This window comes from Caenorhabditis remanei, chromosome III, assembly GCF_010183535.1.
Source record: "Caenorhabditis remanei strain PX506 chromosome III, whole genome shotgun sequence".
NCBI lineage: Eukaryota > Metazoa > Nematoda > Chromadorea > Rhabditida > Rhabditidae > Caenorhabditis > Caenorhabditis remanei.
Genome location: NC_071330.1, coordinates 681,462 through 705,488, shown reverse-complemented (window position 1 = coordinate 705,488; position 24,027 = coordinate 681,462). Strand labels below are relative to the sequence as shown.

At 38.3% G+C, this 24,027-nt stretch overlaps 1 protein-coding gene across 1 annotated transcript; it reads right to left on the bottom strand.

Moving 5' to 3' along the window:
- Positions 1–7,482: 7,482 nt before the first annotated feature.
- GCK72_008299 (uncharacterized protein) lies at positions 7,483–23,651 on the bottom strand (the record flags this gene model as incomplete). Its single annotated transcript, XM_053726756.1, has 13 exons — positions 7,483–7,650; positions 8,692–8,820; positions 9,417–9,518; positions 10,633–10,737; positions 13,816–13,944; positions 14,349–14,534; positions 15,130–15,461; positions 16,924–17,258; positions 17,874–17,992; positions 18,960–19,232; positions 19,297–19,430; positions 20,706–20,747; positions 23,579–23,651. 13 exons carry the CDS (start codon positions 23,649–23,651, stop codon positions 7,483–7,485), a joined length of 2,127 nt encoding a protein of 708 aa, XP_053586333.1.
- Positions 23,652–24,027: the final 376 nt, after the last annotated feature.

Below are 24,027 nucleotides of genomic sequence, written 5' to 3'. Positions count from 1 at the left end.
CCAGAAACCATAGCAACCTGAAACCTACACCATATTCACAGGTTGTCTTTTGAGTCGCTACTCAGTCAACCTCAATCCTAGATTTCTAAAGCATCACCTTTGTACCAAAATCGGCTTACAAAATAACGGATTTACAAGTTGCAACCGCGCTCTATCGCACTTCCGTTCTTACATTGTCGAGCTTCCGTTAGAAACCTGTACCATATCTTTAGATTGCCTCTTGAGTCGCTACTCAGTCAATCTCCATCCCCGATTTCAGTAGTTCTTACTATACTCTAGCACCTATGTATGTATCATCCCAATAGATCACAGACCACCCCCGTCTTCTCAAAAATTCCATGTTTATCAATATATCTCTTTTTGAACTGTTTCATTGCATACAGACATCGTTTTCACTTTCTTATCTCCGTTGGTAAGGACAAAAACTGAACCCCCAAGACAAACAGGTTAAAAACAGAGGAATTACAGTAGTTTCATAAAAATCTAAACGTGTTCGTATAACTATTGGCAATTTTTGTACCAGGGATAAAGGGAACGCGGAAGGCGGAATAAAGGAATTTTCGGCAGAAAGAGAAAGGCGGAAGGCGGAATTCCGCTTAACCGTGAAATGTACCAGATTTGCATGGAATTCCCATTTACGACTTCCGGACAAGAGATTTTCACTACCATGCAACTCTAACCTGTACCTATCAAAATATTAGTTTACCCGGGCGTGATCTCCGTCTTTCTTCTCGGTGTTCACAATCAAATAATGATCTAGATCAGACTATCAACGTCATCTGAATCTTACATACAGAATGTGGTGTTTAGAACGATATTCTTTGTACCGGAGTCAGTTTACCAGCTAGCTCTTTCGGTACCATTTCTAAAACGGATAGTTTTAATCTGGGTAAAAAAACCGATTACTACTACTTGACCTACGCCGGCTGTAATCATAACAACACGTCACATTATTTTGAGATCATCAATTTTCTTAACTATAAGGGGGTACCAATGGTCGAAAATCTGAAAGTTTTGTAGAACACAAACAGTCTGTCCCTTCCTGTTGTTAGTCTATGTTCTTCGTCTCTTCCGCTTTCTACGATTTTTTTTGAAAGAAAAATAAGAAAACGTGTTGAGAGATAGAAAGATGATTCGGCGCTTTTTTTGTCACCTCTAAGCGGAAAAGTAGTGTAAAGGTCGAAAATTGAAGATCTATGAATTAGTGCTGATGTAAGTGGGGAATGGATATGGGTGAGATGATGAAGGGAATTGTCATCATTTAATAAATGGGGGAGAGGGAAAGAGGCAACTGGGCTGAAAAAGGTTTGGAGGGACGACTTTTACAGATTCGGAGGGTTTCGAAGCAATCTTAAGGCATAACAGATTATCTGGCTGAATCTTCCACTCGGTCCGATCGGGATCCGCCAACCGGACCGTCCAAGCTGACCGAGGTCAAAAATTGTCGTCGAATATGACGCATGCAGACAGTAAAAAATTGCATAGGTTGGGCAAAAATTAGACCAAATGGAAGCCTTTATTGAGGCCTTGCTGAAAAAGCCGTCCGTGGAACGCATCCTTCTTATTTCTGGGCATGTCTGTGTGTCTGTGAGTCCGGATGTCCAAATAGTAGAGGACCTTGTTATAAGCTTTGACTTTGAACAACTGTATAAAATACACTAAAACGCTCCAAAGACACGCCAGATTCTCAAGAAGTGATGTTTGCTCTCCTCTTTTCCATTTCCGTTCTGTTTCTCGTCTTCATCATCGTTTGATATTCTGTTCACAACTTTGATATCTTCTTCTTCTCGTCCTTCCTAGAGGGGACAATGTTCAGAATACATTGTCTAAGGCGCATAGATCAGTGATTCTCATGGTCATGCATGTGTGTCTGTGCGTCGGGATGTCCGGGATACCTGGACAAAAACATTTTTTCTGATCATGACTGCCTGTCTGTGAGTCCGGCTGTCCGGAGAGACGAAACAACTCTAAAAAACTGAAAAGAAGTGGTTTTTGCTATATTTTGTCTGCTAACCTTGTTCTGTTTGTGTTTCTATTGATCCGAGTTCTTCATACTTTGTAGGGATAAAATTTCCGATAAGACAGCTGTTGGAAAACGCGCCGGAGGTGCCCCAGATGTCCAGTTTTTATAGTTTCTTGCTTTTTTCAATGTAGATAGATCAACACCATTTTTTTGTCCTTACCAACAGAGATAAGAAAGTGAAGGCGATGTCTATGAAACGGTTCAAAAAGACACATATTGATAAGTTTGGAATTCATGAGAAGACGGGGGTGGTCTGTGATCTATTAGGGGATGGATTGATGTTAGAGTATAGTAGGAACTAATGCAAAATTGTGACGTTACGATAGATGGTACTGTAGGAATTTAAGTTTATGTTTGACTGAGTAGCGACTCAAGGGATAACCTCAAGAGATAATATGGGGACGGTTTCATTCGGAAACTCAATGTAGGGACGGTAGTGCGCTAGAGCGCGGTTGCAGACTCACACACGTTTTCAGTGAGAGTCAAGTTTGACACTACAGCATTTCAAAAGCTTATAAACCAGAGTTGCATGGAATTCTGACTTCCGACTTCTGGGCATTTTTCCATTCCGACTTCCGACTTCCGACTTCCGGATAAGGAAAATCACTTGCGACTTCCGACTTGCGATTTCCGGATAAGAAATTTTCACTTCCATGCAACTCTGTTATGCACCCTGACTCAGGAATCTGGCGTGCCTTTTTTGCGTTTTAGTTGTTCGTCAAAGCTTATAACAAGGCTGCTAACGACGTCTGAGGTGCGCTCTTTTAAACTGATAAGTATCCGGACATCCAGACATCCAGACACACAGACAGCCCATGAAATATCACTGATGTACGCGCCTAAGATAGTGTATTCTGAACATTGTCCCCTCTAGCCGCGTATCTTGTAGGAAATGAATCGACAAGAAGAAAAAGAAGACGTATTGAACTTATGAACAAAATATCAAACGATGATGATGATGACATTTGCTGACAATTGCTGACAAATCAACGGGGGGAAACGCGACTTTTCACATTCACAGATTTCATCATCTTCCTAGGGATCTTCTGCAGCTACCAATATATAATTTGGTGAGAAATGTTCATTGTTGTCTTCTCAGAGACCGGGTCGGTCAGAAAGTGACTTCCGACACGTACATAATGCGTACACATAGCTTCTCGATTTGTTCTGTGATCCGACATGAGAGAAGCATGTGAACGGGAGAGGGGGTGGAAGATTTATTATGATTTTTAGAGGAAGTGGAGGGCAAAACACAGCGAGATGTGTCAAGTAGGGCTTTCAAACCAGGCCGAGTGAAATTCGGGGACCCGCTGCCAGCCAGGGAGGCGCCCTTCAATAATGAGGGGTAAATTGTCCCCCGGATGAAAGATCTAGTGTCAAGAATATAGTATTTTTCGTCATTAGTACAGTAATGAGCAGATTGAACTGAAATGACGATTTTTTTGAAAACTTCTAAAACTGACCCACTTTGAGATTTTCCAACATTTTGCTTTTCTTGTACCAGTGGATCTGAAAATGCAGCTGAATTTGAGACACAGAAGTCAGAAGTCGGAAGTGGAGACTTTTTCAGGTCCACTTGTACCAGATAAGTAAAATGTTGGGATTAAGGGCTCCGGGACATTTCGCCACTAGACGTTTCGCCACCGGGCGTTTCGCCACCAAAAAATGAAGAATTTCCAAGGCTTTATAAGGAAAAAAGTACACCACTTTAATTAACATCATCAAAGCGTACTTGTGGTATGTTTTTTCCCTATAAAGCTTTGGAAATTCTCCATTTTTTGGTGGCGAAACGTCCGGTGGCGAAACGTCTAGTGGCGAAATGTCTCGGAGCCTAATTATACCTTCCATACAACTAATTAACTGTATATTATTGTCGTCAGTTTCATACTGTCAAAACAAATTTCCCTTCTGTCTTACTTCCGCCTTTACTTCCGCACAGTTCTGGAATGAACTATAAAGTATAGCTACAAAATCCGTGATATCCGACCTGTCACAATTAATTTTGATACCATAATCTAATTTTAAAGTTGGCTAGATTGATATTAAAAATCTTAACACTTCCATTCAACTGCCGGTAATAAAAAGTAGGGAAAAGACCAGGAACAATGCCGAAAAGAAGCTTCTCGATCATGAAACGAACTAAATTTCTTAGTGTAGAACTAAATTTTGTAGTGTGTATGGTAATATTATAAATTCTATATGATGGTAATTAATGATAATATATTTAATGCTTCGTTGGTTTATATGTTAATTAATTAATATTTAAACCAGCGATCATAGTTGTACGGAATGACATATTTCGATTTCCGGAATCCGGAATCCGGAACCGGAATAAGATTTTACATTTTTGGGAATACGGAATCTGGAACCGGAATCAAATTTTCCAAATCCGGAACCGACATGCCGAAAAAACCCGGAATTTCGGAATCCTGATTCCGGACTACTATGCCATCGATGTAACAGTTATTCTTTACTTGTTCTAGTTTAGTTATCATGTTCTCTATCGTCTATTGGTATATCTATTCTACTTGACTTTTCTATCTATATCTCTATGTATATACATATGTAATATTTTTATAAAATGCTAATATTTCTTTTTTTTCCTATCATCATTTGACCGCCTCACGGAAACGGCTGGTCTCTGTAATTTTGATTTTTATTGAATTCTTGCATGTTGATAGAGGTATGTTTCAACATATATATAAAGACTGTGACCCAAGCAGGGCTCTCTCTTTCCAGTTACCACACAAACGTGAATCTGCGCTCCCAAAAAATGATGTTCATCATTCTTCTTGTTGCTCTCAATCTATTTCCAGTCAATAGAGCTTGTTTTTGTTCGAAGGCAAGCTGATATGCATTCAGCACCAACTAACATTTTCGATGACATAATTGAGACGACTGGAATAGTTCATTCAACGGCGTCTCACCAATTCAACGTGTCTGCTTTTGGCGACGGATATATGGAAATTGATTTCGAAATAGTTCATAACTGTAATACTGAAAAACGGTTTAGAAAGTATTATCACAGGATAGATTGCTTATTTGAATCGGAAAATGGACAGTCGTCGTTGCTGCAGTTTTAATGGTTTGGAGATGACAGCTTATTCAATTTTTTGCATTTTGATAAGGGCACCCGTATTTTGTACTCATATTTTGTAGTCTATTCTGAGAAAAAAAGATATTTAAACTTATAAAGATACAGAAAGTCAATGTTCACAGGTATTTTGTAGTCGTAATATTTGTACCGTCAGCGACAAGCTGTCCTTCAATCATCTAAGATTTGAAAAAAGACCAGCAAACTAGACAGAACCCAAAATCTAGATTACTATTCTCTAATTGATAATCTTTGATTTCTTGATATTACAAGACATAACCATGTGACTCTTTGATTTTGTAATCTTACTTTTCAAAAAATAGTATTTCAAAGGTCACTTGACCTATTCTTTTCTACTAGACTATCGAATGAATGAATGGTCTTCTAAAAATCAAAGGACTATTATTGTTATCATTGTTCATACACACACACGTGTATGGAGAAATCAGAAATAAATCTCATAATTATTTTCGTGTTTCTGGTCAGAAGATCAAACTTGATTCATTTTTATCTATTTGTTTCTGCAGACATAAAATAAAGAGATAGGGAGAGTAAAAGATCTTGTAGTGAAACTGACATAGCTCTGAAAACTTCTTTCAACTCGAAGTTATGAGCTGAAAAATATACCAAAATGTAGATCTCGGTGAGTTCTATAATTGTGACCTACGCTCGGAAGACGGTTTATTGCTGCGTGAGACCAATGAATGTCTTACAGGTTTCCTTAAATTCTAGCTGCACAAAAATCTGCAAGCAGATCCTGAAACCGACTGATGATGCTAATTGAACTCGTATTTTGTGGTCATATTTTGTGTACTGTCTATGAATACTTTCGAAGAATAAAAAACAGTGATTTTCCAGATAAACTTTATTATTCAGATTAAACCATACTAGTCAATAGGGCCAAAACGGACTTCTCACTTAAAATGCAATGTTATGAGCTGAAAAATACACCAAAATGTATATCTCGATGTATGTCCTTAAAACGAAAAAATAGCTAAAAAAAAAGCCTTTTACGCGTTTTTCGTCTTTTTTCCCGGTCCGCGACACATTAACAATTGGCCACCTGTTCCGTATTAGATCACATGCATAGAACTCGACGAGATATACATTTTAGTATATTTTATAGCTCATAAAACTTTCTTATCAGGCCTTGGTCCGTTTCGGCCCAATTGCAAGTTTGCAAATCAGAATGAGGGGCAGCACCTAGCGGAATCCAGGGAAATATTATTTCTAAATTAAAAAAAAGAATCCAGATATTGTCGCAACAAAAAAGTTCCGACATTTTTTCCCCCTCGGTGTTTGCGGACTCAAGCCAAAATTTGATAATTTTGGCTTGAGTCCGCAAACACCAACGAGGAAAAAATGTCGGAACTTTTTTATTTCGATAATAATCCTCCCGCCAAAATCTCAAAACGGGTAGACACGTGGAACAGCATTTCGCTGCTTTTAAAAAATTCCTTTAACTCCTACAAGGCTATAGCTACAAACATTACTATCCCCTTCTAGTATGTACCCACTTAACAAAAAATGGATGGTGTACAAAGATCCCTGTTAGAAAAAGACAACATCACTGATCCGACACCACTGATCAAAGAAGGAACACTGACTTAAGCTTTCCAACCATATAGGTCTCGACCCGTAACTCCATCTCGACTCAGGATCCTTCCCTAGTCAGAAAAACTATAGATTATTGTCTGTCTGTCTGTTCGTATTTCCGGTTGTCCAGAATCCAGGATTACTGTATCCTCAAGTTCCAGCAGCCGGATGTCCGTCATTTCTAGACTGGCGCGCCTCCTTCGCGTTCCTGAAAGCGGTTTATTGTGTTATACCTGCCTGTTCAGCTATGTATCCGGATATCTCAAATACCACCAAGACTGAAAATTTGCTACATTCTACAATTGAAAAAAACCAGAAATCATTCATAAATATCACAAGGTGTTTGGAGTTGAGTCGGTGTGTGTGTGTCTGTGTTGGAAAGGGGGGACGAAAAAAAGATACCCAGTGAAATGAAACAAGAAGGAGTTACAGCAAAAAAGAAAGAAACAAGTGAAATTTCAAAGAAGAGAAATGCATAGGAATTGTCAAGTATCACATATTAAGAGAGAGAGTTGGGGGTGAAGGAGCAAATCGGTCATTTTTTGATAAGGAAAACGGAAAAAAGTTAAAGCCATTGACTTCTTTTGAGGGGTGGGAAACTGAATTGATTGATTTTAAACGGGAGTGGGGGCGAGGGCAAATAAATAAATAGAAATCTGCAAAAAAAAAATGGAAAATAAAATACCCATATTGAGAACACAATACTAGAGGAGCAATGGATGGGGAAGAATGCGAACAGAAAGAAAAAATGTTTTAATTAATTAATTAATTAACTAGGCGGCTTCACGCCATGCTCGATCGCCTTCGCTTCATTGAACTCTTTGAATTTCCAGTGTTGATAAGGATCATCGTATTGACATGCCACCATTTCCAGCTTCGCTCCGTCTTTTGTCATTCCGAGACACTTTTGCGAGACGGCGTGTTGGAGGCGACCCGTCTGGAATAGGGAGAAAGAGAGTTATAGTTTAAAGAGGGATTTCGAGAAAATGTTTCAAAATGTGTAGATAAATATGGGATTCAGCCCGAAAATGCTCAAAATTCCAAAGTATTCAGTGCTGGCCGAATTTTTTGTTTTTGGGTTTCTAGCATACTTGCAATCCGGGCCGATCCGGGCCGACAGTTTTTATTAAATAACTTTCTTTAAACAAATCGTATCGGGTTGAATAATAGCTCAAATGATAGATATTTAGACCTGTCATCAGACGAAATCAAAACAAACTTTGCAGAAAACCCACATGAGCCCCGGGCCGGGCAAAAGTGTCCGGGCCGGGCCGACAGTAGTTTTAGCCGGCCCGGGGCCTCTGTGGGTTTTTTGCGAAGTTTGTTTTGATTTCGTCTGATGACAGGTCCAAATATCTATCATTTGGGCTATTATTCAACCCGATACGATTTGTTTAAAGAAAGTTATTTAATAAAAACTGTCGGCCCGGATCGGCCCGGATTGCAAGTATGGTTTCTAGGCCACGGAAAGTTCCCCTTCCGTTCCGGACGGGGAAGAACTTCTAATGGAATAAAAACACATGAAAAAGTTCGGCCTGCACTGAATACTTTGGAATTTTGAGCATTTTTGAAAATTCACCTTTAGGGGGTTTTTTGAGTATTCTCATTGGAGTATCCTCATTTTTCTACATATTTCGCATTCTAAAAATTTGGAACATTTTCCCAAATCCCCGAATTCCTGAAGAGTTAGCGGTTCTGGCGAAGTATATTCCAGCAATTCCATAGTTTCAATTTTTAGCGGCATTCATATCTGAATGTGAGATTCATAGTCCTCACATTCATACTTGCGAAATCTCGATTTAAAAAATGTGCATTTTTTGACATTTTCATCAAAAACACATTCAACTTTTAATGGAAATTCGAAAACGTTGTCGCAAATTCGACTTTTTTGCAAAAAATCCCATTTTTGTACTGAAACCCGGAAGTATGCTCACAGCGAGAGCCTCCTCACAACGCAGCGCTTTGTAGCTCAACTCACATCATGATTATATCTCCACTCTTGATTTCCCTTCATTCCGTGACACGGGAATACCATCACATCAGTTCCAGCATAGTCGACACACGATTCGTCTCGTCGAATTTCGCCGTCTTTCGATAACATCCAGTACTGAAAAGAGGGACGGATTAGGTGGGTGTGACGCCCAGGAGAGGGGATCTGAAATCGCGCTGGGACTTGATTGATTTGTCGCGTCGATTCTTGAAACTCTGAAATCGTGCGGATTAAAACTTACCGAGCAAGAAGAAGACGGCGAGCATCGGAGCAAGATTTTCACTTTTTTTTCGAAAAAAAAAAATCCACAGTTTAGTGTCACGCCCTTTTCGAAATACTCGAAAACAATACTTTCTGCTGTTAAACGGCGAAACTATGCGACATTTTTGCAAAAGGGGGCGTGGCCAAATCTATATTCAAAAATCTTACAGATTTTCGAATGTCGAGACTCCGCCCACATATAGGTCACACTTCTTTTTGCAATATTGTCGCACGGTTTATCCCAGCAGGATCATGCGGCAATTTTGCAAAAGTGGGAGTGGCCTAAATGTGGGCGGAGCTTCGAGACTCCGCTCCCTTTATGCAATTTTTGTGTTTTTATTGCTTAAAAACTGGGCGTGACCTATTTAGGGGTATGGCTTAGTGAATTTTGTTCAATTTTCAGCCAATTTTTCGCTTTTTTCTCCCATTTTTGACTACTTTTTTTTCCAAACCTGATTTCCACCCTGACTATGACATTGATACATGCCAAACGACTTTTTGTTGCTCGTATTGTAGTCGATGCATTGACGATTGCCGCCACCGGCGCTTCGAATCTGCATTTTTTGTTGGTTTTTGTAACTAATTTTGCTAGAAATTTCAGCTAAAAAACAACTACAGTAATCCTAGTATTCAGAAAATTGGCTGAGAAACTATGAAAAGTTGGGAGAGAGGTGATTTGGTGAACATGACAACAGTCTGCTGCTCTTGGTGTAAAAAAGTGAGGTTTTAGATATATTGAGACATTGAAAAAACTGAAAACAGAAATAAATCGGACATTGCAGTAAGAAGGAAATTAGAGACAAAAAATAGTGGTCATGTCACCAAACACGTTTTCCCGAGACATAAATGTAGTAAGTTTTTGAATTTTTTTTTGGAATTTTTTATATTTTTGCCTGTCTGTGTGTCTTAATGTCCGGATGTCTCAATATCTTAACTTTTGACTTCGGAACGTTTTGAAACCTCATTTTCAAAGCGTCCGGGAGTAAAAAAAGTCAAAATTGCAGAAAATTTTTGTCTGTCTGTCGGTTTGTCCGGATGTCCAGGCGCCTGTTAATCTCTCTCCGCTATCTATCGGTTATCTATTTGTGTGTCTGTGTGTCTAGATGTCTACTAAAATCTAAAAATTTACTAATAATGCGGAAATTGGAAAATAGCGGAGAATTTTGCCTTTAAAACCCCGTTTACTATCAAAAAAGGCTAATTTTTGACTCAAAACATCAATTTTCCGTCAAAATTTGAGCTTCCTCCTGCAAATTTTACAAAAATTTTGATTTTCAGCCAAAAAAAAACAGCGTCAAAAATACAATTTCCGATACATTTCAGCTAAAACTCAGATCTCCTTTTCTCTAGTTAATCTGTTAGTCTGTTCGGATGTCTGGATTTCCAAATGTCTGTCTGCTAGTCTCTCCTTCTGTCTGTCTGTCATCAAATCCAGATGTCCAAATTCTCCAGAAAAACCCGAAAAAAGCAAGTAATCGAGTCGAAAAATGCCCGTAAAAAGCTACAAAGGTGTGTGTACCATCGAACCCTTTAAAATTTTTAAAATTTTCAAAATTTCTAGCTCCGATGCTCCGCCTCTTCATCTTCTTCGTTCTCCTTCAGAATCCTCCTCCTCCAATATTCCTCCAATCAGCTCCAGGAGAATCCGCTCGAAACTTTAAGCCCAACCTGATTGCCTCCTTGCTCATGACACGGATACGGTGTGATCGCCTTGTTCTCCACTTCATCGCCGACGGCACTATCCAAACATTGTGAGGTTTGCGCGTTTCGCAGCTGAAATCGACGGGGGGCTCCATGGGGGGTCATCAACTAACCTGATTGCCGCCCTGACCGTGACACTGATACGTACCGACGGGCCGATTCTTTTCGTGTCGGCCCACCATGCAATCGAGACATCGTGCGGGTTGCACCGCACTGTTGCGCACCTTCAAACACCAAACAACCACATCAAGACAAAGAAAGATAGATACACAGGTAGTCCGCCACGGACGCAATATGGGCGATATATGGGCCGCGCGTGGACTCAGCACGAATTCGCAGAGGATTGTATGTGGTCCGTATACGGTCCGTTTTGAGTCCGCGCGCGGACGTAGTCGCTCGCACTGCCAGCCCTCTCCCTACTTTTTTCCGGTTGAGATTGTCATTTAACAAAGAAGAATTGAGATAAAATTACTATTTTATTAAAAGAAAGATAGAAGGAACATTAAAAATGATAAAAATAAGAAGAAAACACAGCAAATTAGACTTAGAAAACCGAAGTTTGTCTGGCAGTCTTGCCCTTGAAATCCATCGAAAATCAATTGTCGTAGAAGCAGTTTTCAGTCGTTGACTTCTGTTTTCCCTTCGTATTTCTGAAAAGAAAATCAATTAATTGCGGAATAAAATATAATTGTTCAGTTAACTTACTTTCGAAAATGGGTTCCTCCCTCCGGAAAAATACAGTGTTGTGCTTGGGAAGTGGCCGATTTTATCGAATTACCTCACTGAAAGAAGTTTATTTTTAATAGAAAATGCTGAATACTATTACAAACCTTTGAGAAAAGCGATGAATTGATTCCATATTAGCTGTCGCTGCTGCTTCTCTTTTTGGGACCATCGGACTGACTGAAAACACATTATTTTCTGATCATTCACAGTAAAATGAGAGAATTTTTCACGAACAATTTAATTAAGAGAAATTTCAATAGAGAAAAACATAAAGTAAAGCGAAACTTCCGAAAAAATAGGGAAAGAAACGTAAACGCTCCATTAATGATTAAAAAATTATCTTTATCCGAGAGAAGTCCGAGAGGTTCGGAAGAGCTGCTGCATGCCGCGGCCGCGGCCAGCGCGCCCATATACGGTCCGCGCGCGGACGCCTGCCGCCCACTTCCACCTCTTTTCCCGAAGTCCACGCTGCGTCCATATACAGTCCGCAGCGGACCACATTTCCGCTGCGGACTCTATGTGGACGGAAAATGGGACTGAATCCGCATGCGGTCCGCACGCCAACTACCTGTGTAGATAGATATAAAAGAAAATGCGAAAAGAACAATTTTCAGACGTCGTGGCTACTTGACTAGAAACAGTTAGGCGGTGCAATTTTTCTAACTAGGGAATGTTCCAGAGCTTTCAAATTGCCTCATATTCTATCAAGTACTTCTAAACGCGCTGATTCCGAATATGTGATCCAATCCTGCAGAACGCTTCACTGAACCGAAATATATACATTCAAAGTCATTTTCAGGGCAAACATTGCATTTTTCAAGAGAATGTATTCCTTTTTTCTGAATAAAACGTGTAAATAATGACTGAAAAGGCGTAATGTCAATACGCATTTTCAATCCATATTTACACGTATTACACAGAAAAAACCGGAAAAATTGAATCTAAATGCAATTTTCGCGCTGAAAATGACTTAAAATTCATGTATCTCGGTTCCGTGAACCGTTCTGCAAAATTTGATTACATATTCGAAATCAGCGTGTTGAGAAGTACTTAATAGAATAGGAAGCAATACGAAATACGTCTGGAACATTCCCTAGTAAGCAGGTTACTACAGTACCTCTCTACAGCACACGTGGCGTTACAGTACTCTTATATGACTAGATTGGAGTTAGAGCGGAAAAGAAGTAGGCGGGGACTAATTTATGAGCAGAAGAAGGGATGTGTAAGGGAGCTCCGCCTTTAAATTGAAAATTGTGACACTTTTTTCATTTTGAACTGAAAATCGCTATTTTCTTCACAGTGTATTGTGTAGACGCGGTTCTTACAACTACGCTCCATCGAAATACTTCTCACTAGGGAAGGCCACCAAATTACCGTGGAGTTACGGGACGTGACCTATATCATTGAAAAGCTGAGAAAACGCTGATTCCAAATATATATTTAGTTTTTGCTGTCGAGACCTGGTAACCAAGAAAAACGAGGTTAAAGTTCGGAAAAAAATGACAAATTGACACCTTTACAACATGTAAAAAGAAAAAAGCGTGATAATTTGTCACTTTTTCGAAGTTCGGCCTCGTTTTCCTCAAACACCAAGTTTCGAGGGCAAAAATTAAATATATATTTGGGATCAGCGTTTTCTCAGCTTTCCATCGATATAGGTTCCATAACTCCACGGTCACTAGATGACCTTCCCTAGTAGTTTTCGTTAGAGCGCGCTTGCAAGAGCCTCAAATCATTGAGCAGAGCTTCCCTAAACGCATTCCTTCTTTTCATTTCACTCCTAATTATCAAAATTAATATTTTAAAGGGAAAAACATGCAAAAATTGGGGGGGGGGGTGGTGATTGTGTACTCATGCAAGCAGTAGGACAGTGTGCAATACAATACTTCAAGACACAGACGACAGAGACACACAAAAACGAAAGCGGTACAGTAATCCCCGGCACGATATCAGATGAGGTACCATTTCACGGTCAGGAGAAGGGTACGGTAATCAGATTTTTTTTTGGAAAAATTTTTGAAATTTTATAGGTTCGTTTAAAGGCGCATAGTTTATCTCTTTTTCTTACAGTAACTCCTGGGTTACTGTAGGAGCCAATCACTATGCGCCTTTAAACTATTGTTGCATGACGTAGACAAGGAATTAATAAGAACTTAAAGTAAAAAAAAAACCAAGAGGGATATCCCAAGTTAACCAACAAAACCAGTTGACATTGAAATTAGGAGGCGGTGGGGTGGACGGAAAAGGGGGTAAATTATTCCCAGAAGTATAATTGTCAATTTGAAAGCATAGTAATTAGGGTAATTAGATAAGCCTTTGTATTAATTAATTAAACTAATTAGATTCTCAGAAACGTTTTTAAGTAAAATAAGATAAGGATTTCTCTAGATATTTTTTAAACAAAAAAAAAACAACTAGACGTACCTCTCCTTTAGCCACCGACTCTCCAGGAACAAAGAGTTCCGGATAGATGTTGTCCAAGTACCATTTGAATGATTTACAGCCAAGGTCAGAACGCAGTTTTTTACGGGCCGACACGTCTCCGAAGTCACCCTGCAAATAGATGAGCTCATTTTATTGCAGGTTTGGCGCACGGTTTATGCGAAAATCTAGCGTCAAAACTGCATTTCTGGTCAAAAATTACAGAAAAATTTACGGGATTGTGTGAAAAAACGTGTTTGAAAATTGAGACAGCAAAAGTGGGCGTGGTTTCGATATCTCGATTAATATTTTTGGAAAAAGGTGAAAAAGTGCGATTTTTCGCAATAAAAAAACCAAAAATTTTACGCCACGCCCCTTTTTGCAAGTTTGCCGCATGAGCTTTACCACCAGAGAGACAACGAATTTCAAGCTATGCGGCAAAACTGCAAAAGTGGGCGTGGCTAGAGCTGACGACCACGCCCATTTTTTTCCTCGATTTTCTCTAAAATTTCAGCATTTCCGTCGAAAAAACGCACCAACTGATTGTTAATCCTCTCATAATAATATGTCTTATAGTCATCCAGCCAAACTTCTGCCAATCGAATCGAATTTCTCTTGAGAACATTGACTCCGGTCCTCCATTTGTACGGTGATCGTTTGCGGAAGACGTGACCGACGTGAGAGCACGGTACGATTTCAAGCGTGCCACCGCACATCCAGATCTGGAAAAATGAGGAAAATGAATTTCAAAAATACCATTTTCGACGGTTTTCTATGTGAAAATTAGGTTTTAAGAGTTCTAAAACATGAAAAATGAATTTCACCCCTCCGGAAACCTCTAAACCCTTTTGAAACCACGTTTTTGAGCATTTTCGAAAATTCAGTGGTGGCCGAGTGGCTAAGGTAGACACCACCAATCTGACAACCAGGGTTCGATCCCCAGCTACGCCAATTAGCTATTTTTTGTATTTTTCTCTTTTTATAAGTGTTATCCATAATGTTGAATTCGTTTTTTAATAGTATTTGATTATTTCGTTCAAAATTTAGATGTTTGATTTTTCAGCTTTTTGAGAATGTATCTTTTCTATGTGTAAATGAGGTTTTTAGGGTTCTAAAACACGAAAAATGAGTTTAAACCCTCCGGAAACCTCTAAAAACCTCTTGAAACCATGTTTTTGAGCATTTTGAAAAATTCAGTGGTGACCGAGTGGTTAAGGTAGACTTCATCAATCTAACAACCAGGGTTTGATCCCCGCCGTGGTAAAATCGAGCAGAATCTTTTTTTTTTTTTGCATCATTTTTAACGCATTTTCTCACCTTAAACGACAATTCCAAGTTCTCTCCACCCCAAATATCGAATCCTGGATCATAGGTTCCCAATTTCTCGAAATACTTCTTATCAATCGAGAACAGACCACCGGCCATCGTCGGTGATCTCACCGGATCGATAGCTCGTGTTCGATTCTTTCGGTCTCTTTCGGGGATCGAGTGCCAGTTGAATTGAAGACCCCAATCGAATCCACCGACACTTGTGAAGTAGGCTTTCGAGTGGTGATATTCGAACGTGTTGTCATCGATGACGTCAATGACTGGGCAGACTACTGTAGTTGGGTCACGTTTGATACGGTCGAGAAGTGGCTCGATCCATCCTGTAATGAAATTTTTATTATGAATTTAATCGAAAAATCGATTCGAAATCGTTAAAAGTTGTGGAGAGTGAACTCAAAATTTCAACAAAAAAAAGGCGAAAACTTTCAAAACAAAAATCTTGTTAATTTGCACTAAAAATTTGGAAAATCTTATTAGAGCTCTTAAAAATAAGTAAAAATGCCCAATAAATTGCAAAATTTGAAAATTCTTGGGACCCAGTGGTTAAGGTAGACACCACCAATCTAACGACCATGGTTCGATCCTCGGCTAGGCTTAACTTTTTTTGCATTCTTTATTTCTCATTCTGAAGACTATTTATACTCGATTTTCAAATTTTCTGCCTTTTCAAAGCTTCAAAAATGCTGAATGAGCCCTTAAATCTTTAAAACTAGCGAAAATTTTCAAAAACGTTGTCAAATTTTATTTTAAAGTTTATATATTGTAAAATATAATGTTTTAAAAAAGGTTCATAAACCTTTGAAACTGACTTAAAATGTACGTGAATGTCCGGAAAACCCAAAAATCGAAAATTCGGGGTGACCCCAGTTTTTTAGGGTTCCAAAACGCAAAAAAGGAGCTTACTAGGGAAGGTCATGGACTCGGTCTGGAGTTATGGGACGTGACCTATATCATTAGAAAGCTGAGAGAACGCTGATTTCAGATATATATTCAGTTTTTGCCCTCGAAGCCTGGTATTCGAGAAAAATGGGGTCAAAGTGAGAAAAAAGGCAAACTATTGCCTTTTCAACACGCTAAAATTGCTTTGAAATTTATTTTGCGATTTTCGCGTGTTAAAAAGGCAATGATTTGTCATTTTTTCTAACTTTGACCTTGTTTTTCTCGAATACCAGATTTCGAGGGCAAAAACTGAATATACATTTGGAATCAGCGTTCTCTCAGCTTTCCAATGATATAGGTCACGTCCCATAACTCCAGACCGAGTCGAGGCCCTTCCCTAGTTAGCACATACGGAAACCCCTAAAAACTCTCTGAAAAACCGGTTTGAAACATTTTTGAAAAATCAGTGATAGCCGAGTGGTTAAGGTAGACACCGTCAATCTGAAGACCGGGGTTCGACCCCCACCGAGGTCAATTTTTGCATTTTACGTTTTTTATTTTTTGCAAGTGTTATCCATCATATCAAATATGTTTCTGAGTTGTTTTCAACTTTTTTCTTAAAAATTTGAAAATTTAGACTTTTTGAAATCTCGAAAAATGTGATTTCCTCAATGAAAATGAGGTTTTTGATGTTTGAAAGTGCGAATAAATGAGTTCAGCACCCTTGGAAACCTCTAAAACTCTCTGAAAAACCGATTTGAAACATTTTTGAAAATTCAGTGGTGGCCGAGTGGTTAAGGTAGACACCATCAATCTGACGACCAGGGTTCGAACCCCAGCTACGCCAAACTTTTTTTTGCATTTTTTTATTTCTAATTCTGACTCGATTTTCAGCCTCCTTACCTTCCATACATTCACAATGTGAATCTAAATACGTGAGAACCTCGCCGGTAGCGATGGCGGCACCTCGTAACCTCGCCCGAATCAATCCCTCTCTCTTCTCCATTCTCAATATTTTCACTTTTCCACCAAATTGTGACATATACTCCTCGAGTGGCCGTTTCGTGTGATCCATATCCGAAAAGTCGTCGACGAGCACAATTTCTTCGAGCAAATGCTCGGGAGTCCGTTCGAGAACCGAGTGGACGGTACGGAGGAGAACGGACCACGCTTCGTTGTGGAAACAGACGATCACAGAGGTTCGGGGAAGATTCTCGTTGTATTTCTCCACTTTGCATCTGCAAAAATCACCTTAAAATGAGATTTTTAACTCAAAAAACTGAAATTTTTAACCGAAAAAATGGTGATTTTTAGCTCAAAAAGTTAGATTTTTAGCTCAAAAATAAGATATTTAGCTCAAGAAATAAGATTTCCAACTCAAAAATGAGATTTTCAGCTCAAAAAATGAGATCTTAGCTCAAAAATGAGACTTTTAACTCAAAAAATAGGTTTTTAGCTCAAAAATAAGATTTTTACCTCAAAAATGAGTTTTTAGCCCACAAAATGGGGGTTTTTAGCCCAAAAAATGGGATTTTCAGCTCAAAAATGAGATTTTTAGCTCAAAAAATGAGATTTTTAGATCAAAAAATGGGATTTTCAGCTCAAAAATGAGATTTTTATCTCAAAAAATGAGATTTTTAGCCCAAAAATGGGTATTTTAGCCTAAAAAAAATGAGAATTTTTGCTCAAAAAAGGTGTTTTAGCCCAAAAAAAAAAGAGATTTTTAGCTCAAAAATGAGATTTTTAGATAAAAAAAATAGGTTTTTAGCCTAAAAAATGAGAATTTTAGCTCAAAAAATGAGTTTTTAGTTCAAAAAAAGTTTCTTTTTCTCTAAAAATTCATGAAAACTCACTCAGCATCGATATTGGTTGGAAGTGTGCGATGTACTGAGATCATATCCGACGCGTATTGATTGAATGCGTTATTCAACATTCCTTTGTCGTAGATCGCCTTTTGTTCGGAGGTGAGCTTCTGGAAAATGAGAAAACATGAGCATTTTTGAAGATTTTTGAGCGAAAAATTCAATTTTTTTGGTAAAAATTGACAAAAACTCGTAAAATTGTGAATTTTAAGTTAAAAATTGGAATTTTTAGCTTCATTCCGTCAGTCTGTCTATCTGTGTGTCCAGATGTCCGGGAAAACTGAAAATAGCAACTTTCAATACGAAATTTTGATGAAAAATAGTCATTTTTCAATTTTTCAGTGTTAAAAACAATTTCTGTGTCTATCTGTGTATCCAGATGTCCGGATGTCCGGATGTCTGTATTCATATGGAAATCTGGAAAAACGGATAATTTTTACTGGAATTTTCGAAAAAATCGTATTTTTCAGTTAGATTTCTGCCTAATTCCAATTTTCAGAAAAATTTTATTCTGTCTGTTTATCTGTGCATCCAGATGTCCAGATTTCAGTTTTTCCGGCAAAAAAAAACGAAAATCTTCATGATTTTCGGCTAATTTTCATTGTTTTCGAGAACTTGAGTATGTCTGTGTGTCCAGATGTCCAAATGTCCGGAAAAACGGATTTGAATAAAAGTTTTGGTCTATCTGTCTGTGTTTCCAGATGTCCAGATGTCCAGGTTCGAGTTTTTCGCAAAAAAAAGCGAAAATTTTCGTAACTTTCGCCTAATTTTTGTGTATTTCGAGATTTAGAGTATGTCTGTGTGTCCAGATGTCCAGATGTCCGGAAAAACGAATTTGAATAAATTTTTTGGTTTATCTGTCTGTGTTTCCAGATGTCCGGATGTCCAGGTTCGAGTTTTTCGCAAAAAAAAGCGAAAATCTTCGTGATTTTCGTCTATTTCTTGTGTATTTTGAGATTTTGAGTATGTCTGTGTGTCAAGATGTCCAGATGTCCGAACAAACGGGTTTCCGGATGTCCAATTATTCAGTTTTCCCAAAAATTTCTCGATTTTTCCCATTTATTTTCAAAAACTCACCGTCTTATCTACAACCACAGCTTTTCCCAACTCTCCCGCCTGATTCGCATCCCCTTTTTTATAAATCGGATCATTCGGATCGACCATGAACACGGGTTTCTTCAAATTCCCACCCGCCGGCTCGTCTTCAATCTTATTCTCGGCGACAACGGGTTCCGGTTCGATCGGAGGACCGAATCCTTGAATTACATCCGGTTTTTGATGTTTTGGAACCTCTTTCGGATGGAAATTCGCTTGATTTATCCGATCCGCCAGCTCATTATTGGATCCGATCTGGAAATTCGGTTTTAGGGACTTTTTCGCTAAAAATTATTGGCAAAATCGAGTTTCTCGTTACCTGATTACTATTAGTACTCGTTGCCGCAAAGAATATCAGCGAACAAATCCAAATGACTGGCACCAAGAGGAGCACTTTTAATATCGCCTTTTTCTTGAATATTAGCATTTTTGTGCGGCAAAATTGACCCGTATCTGAAAACAAATATTTTTTCATTTAATATTCCGAAAGAAATTTTGAAAAATATGAAGAATTAGCATGGTTTTTTGGAAAAACAATAAATTGCCAAATATGGACACGTTGTCCACGTGGAGTACACGGCCGTGTGGCCTAGGAGACCAAGAGCCGTGTAGTCCCCGAGGACAAGTAGGGGGTGACACGTGGAATGCGATTTTTGCAGCGGAATATGAATTTTCGGTTGAAAAAAGAGGTTTTCTGGTTAAAATTGATTTAAAAATTGGGATTTATATCGATTTTTAGCAAATTTAACACGAAAAACGCACCAATTTTAAAAGAAAATTGAGCTTTCTGTGCTTGAGAAATTTTTTGTAAGTTTTAGATTGACAAATAGGTGATTTTGGGATGAAAATAGTGATTTCAAGAGTTAAAAAAATGCCGAAAATGTACTGATTTTCTCATAGTTTCATCAAAAAATTCAGTTTTCTGAAAAGAAACCCGCAAAAAGTAAAAATTCAAATATTTTTCGGACTGAAAAATCAAAATGTTCTAGTTAAAGTGAATTTTCAACAATTTTAACAGCGAAAAACTCAGTATTCTTCGAGAAAAACCACAAAAATTTACTGAAAAGCGAGAAAATTTAAGTTAAGCGGCCGAAAATTCCACGTAAAAAACGAAATCGGCACGTGTCACTGGGTAATTTATTAATTTTTCTTGAAATTGCGTCTTTTGTTTTAAGATTTGTAAAATCTAGTTTTTCAAGCCGAAAATACAGATTTCCAGAGTTTTATTCGCAAACTTTCCGAAATACGAGAAATTTTGAGTCAGAAATTCCAAAAATTTAATAGAAACAGGTGGTTGTTTCTGCAGCGAGAAATGTTTAAAATACTATTTAAAGGGGGATTTCGGAAAATTCAAAATGTGTAGAAAAATATAGACATTCTAATGATAATACTCAAAAAACCTCTTGAAAAGCCAATTTTCAGCCGGAAAATGGTCGAAATTGGTCACTTCTGGCCTAACTTTTTTGTTTTTGTGTTTCTAGGCCACGGAAAGTAAATCCCCGGCCTAGAAACACAAAATCAAAAAAGTTAGGCCAGAAGTGACCAATTTCGACCATTTTCTGGCTGAAAATTCGCGGCTTGAGGAGGTTTTTTTATTATTATCATAGGAATGTCCCATATTTTCCTATACATTTTGAAATATAGTTTCAAATTCCGGAAATTCCTTTCTAATAACCATTTTCACATTGTACGTCTGAAAATCCAAACGTTTTAGAAAAAAAAACTCACCGCCAGTGTTCCGTTTATCCGTCGCCGCCGTCCAGTAGTATTCTGTGTGATTTTAAGTTTGGCGTCTGAAAATTAAAATGGGGTTTAGGGAGTCTGGGAGGGGGAAAATGCGGTTTGACACGGAAAAAAACATGTTAAAATCACATTTTGAGATAATTGCGACGGAAAATTTTGAATTTTTTGAAATTTTTCGAATTTTTGCAACAAAAAAGTCCTGGCCGAGATTCCGCAAGTATGCATTAAGATATTCTAGGCCATAATAATAGAATAGAAAAATAGAGTATAGCGTAGAATGAAAATTTCGAGAAAAGCGGGAAGAATACATTTATAATGCAAACTTTTTCTGGGTTCACCCCTCCCAGAAACATCAAAATTCTAATCCATAATTGACGATATGCTCTCCGGGGGGTGGCGGAGTATACGTTAACGATAATATTTGAACAGTTGGAATAATTTGGAAAAGAAAGGGAAAAGGAGCACAGAGAACAGAACCACATAAATTCTCTCTGCGTCTCTTCATTATTTGCTCTCTCACTCTCTCTTTCGGGAGACGGTGACGAGGTTTCGAATAAATTGTGCTCGAGAACTGTAATGTTTCAAGTTTCGCACTTTCAAGAGCACCGGAGGAGGGGTTGGGATCAAATGAGCAAGTGCGCTCTATTGGAAATGGGGGAGGCGGGAATTCAAAATTTCGGCGTTTAGGTGGTGGCCTAATTTTAGGGTTTTCTAGGCCACCTTTTTTTCTATTTTTCGAAATTTCAGCCGTGGCCTAACTTTTGACACTTTGAAGTGTCTAGGCCACCAATGTTTTCCAATTTTTAAAAATTCAATTTTTGGAATTTTAAGTGGTGGTCTTACTTTCGAGACTGGGGGTTTCTAGGCTATCAATTTTTTTAATTTTTAATGTTTTGAGGTTTCTCTAGGCCACCGATACCCTTAGCCTCGAAATTTTTAAAAACTTTAAAAATTTAGGTAAAAATAGTGTAACCAGACATCTGTATACCACAAAATAAACGCGTGTGGCCTAGAAACCCGAAAAAATCGAAAGTTAGGCCTTGAAGTACAAAACTGGAAAAATGTTGAAATTTTCGAGAAAATTGCGGTAAAGCGAGTTTTCAAGGTTAAAAGCTTGGGTGGCATAGGAAAACCTCAAAATCTTAAAAATTTAAAAATCATGGCCTAGAAATCCTTATGACCTAGGCCACGGTCCTATAAACCTAAAAAACTCGAAAAAATTCGAGAAAAACTACTTTCAATTGAAAAAATTCCAAAATTTTTAGGGTACCACTGAAATTTCAAAAAATTGACAAAAAAAGTTTTAAGGAAAACTGGTGGCCTAGAAACCCAAATGAACTGAAAACTCGGTCACTGCCATTTTCCGAAAATTTTCAAAATTCCACATTTTCCGATTAGCAGCCTAGAAAACCAAGACTTAGCCCACTGGGGTTTTCCCATTTTTACTAAATCGAAAAAAATCAATAACGTAGATCAAAAACTACGCGTCGCCTATTCTGATAGTATTTGGGGGTGTTTCTACTCTTCTTATCGCTTCTTCCTTCTTCTGCAAATAACACACCTTCTACTCAAACAAAACTCGTCAAATGTATTATATAATACAATCTTTTCTATCTATTCATTTAATTTTATAAATGAATGATAATACAAAAAAGGAAAAACCTGACCTTTTTTTTCGAAAGGCTCGAAAAAAAAGGAGAGAAAAGAGAATTGAGCACACCGATGTGCTCAATTGAGCGTGACTAATAGGTAACGAAAAGAGAAGGAGACTAGACACGAGGTGGTGGTGTACACATGTAACTTCTGGAAATGACTTTAACAAGAAAACGGGAAAAAAATTATTTGGCTGGATTCATATGTCGAATATCCCAATATTACATTTCCGAAAATATTATTGACGCGTATGCTTGAAATCGCTCCAAAACGCCACCATTCCCGTTCTGCTGACGCCTAGGTGGAAGAGTTTTTTTCCGCGCGGCCGTGTAGTCCTCTTGGACAAGATTTTTGCTCAATTCTTCGTTTCCTCCTTTTTTTTCAATAAACTCTCATAGGTTTCATTTCCATTTATATCTCGAAAAAATAGAAATTCCAAATCTGAAATCATAGTTTTTGAGCAAATACAGTTCCGTTCTAATGTTACACTGACAAAAATTATACAATGACCAAGGTACTCTGACTATATTTTAAGGCTTGGTCAGTGTAACCAATTAAGGCATCTTTTTCCAAACAAATTTTTGTACTTTTTCCATTTTTTCCGATATGGAAAAGTGAGGAAGCGAAGAATTGAGAAATAATCTTGTCCGAGTGGACTACACGACCGCGTGTAAAAACTCTTCCACCAAAGCTCATTTTGAGTCAGGAGAACGGGAATAGTGGCGTTTAGAGCAATTTTTAGCATAATAGAAGTCTATTATAAAAGTTTCTATGAGAAAAGTCTGAAATAAAAATATGACTTCTGTCCTCCTCTAAGAAGGTTTTTTAGAGTAAATATAGGATTTCGAGGGTTTCAAAATGACTAAACGCAACTTCAGACAGTTTTGATGAGGTTTCAAGCTAGGTACTTGATTTGGTGGTCGTGCTTAGGACGTAAGGCCCGTTCGGTCCTCTAGTTACTGTAAGGAGAATGAAAGACCAAGATTGTTAATTGCAAGTTAGGCAAAAACTTCACTAGGCTAGTTTTTGGTGTTTGGAAGGTTCCCAGGGTTTTTGAGGGGTTCGGGCGAAATTTAAGACAATTTCGACAAAGTATTACGGTAGATCTTTGAGCTAGGAGAATAGACGCTGGTAAGTCGCGTCAAAATATAGGTGTTCGGAAGCATCAAAACATTCTATCATAACAAGATTTTTATTTTTCCTACCAACCGACTCCACATATTGCCACGCGTCCATAACATTCACACAATACAATAGGGAAAGAACAGAACACCCCATCTCTTTACCTATCTCTGCTTCTCCGTCCGCTTATGCAGAAAAAAATAAATAAAACGTGTCACTCTTTTTGTTTCTCTACTGATCTCTCTCTTACCGGGTTACCCCCCGACGATCACCCTTTTTTGTTGCAAACATTGCAATTTATGAGCGGAGAAGACACCGCCACATCAGAAGAAACAGTTGTACAGTTATAGTCGGAGGTTAGGTTTAGCAGGGGGGACGGATGAGACGGTGGCAGGGTTTCAGTGACTAGAGTAGGTATAAGTATTTGGAAAATTATTCAACAAAACACGGGGTATGTACGTCGGACGTCGGAGAAGATGGAATACTGTACTTTTCATTTTTTGCAATAATTGGAGTTATGACAACCGGGCTG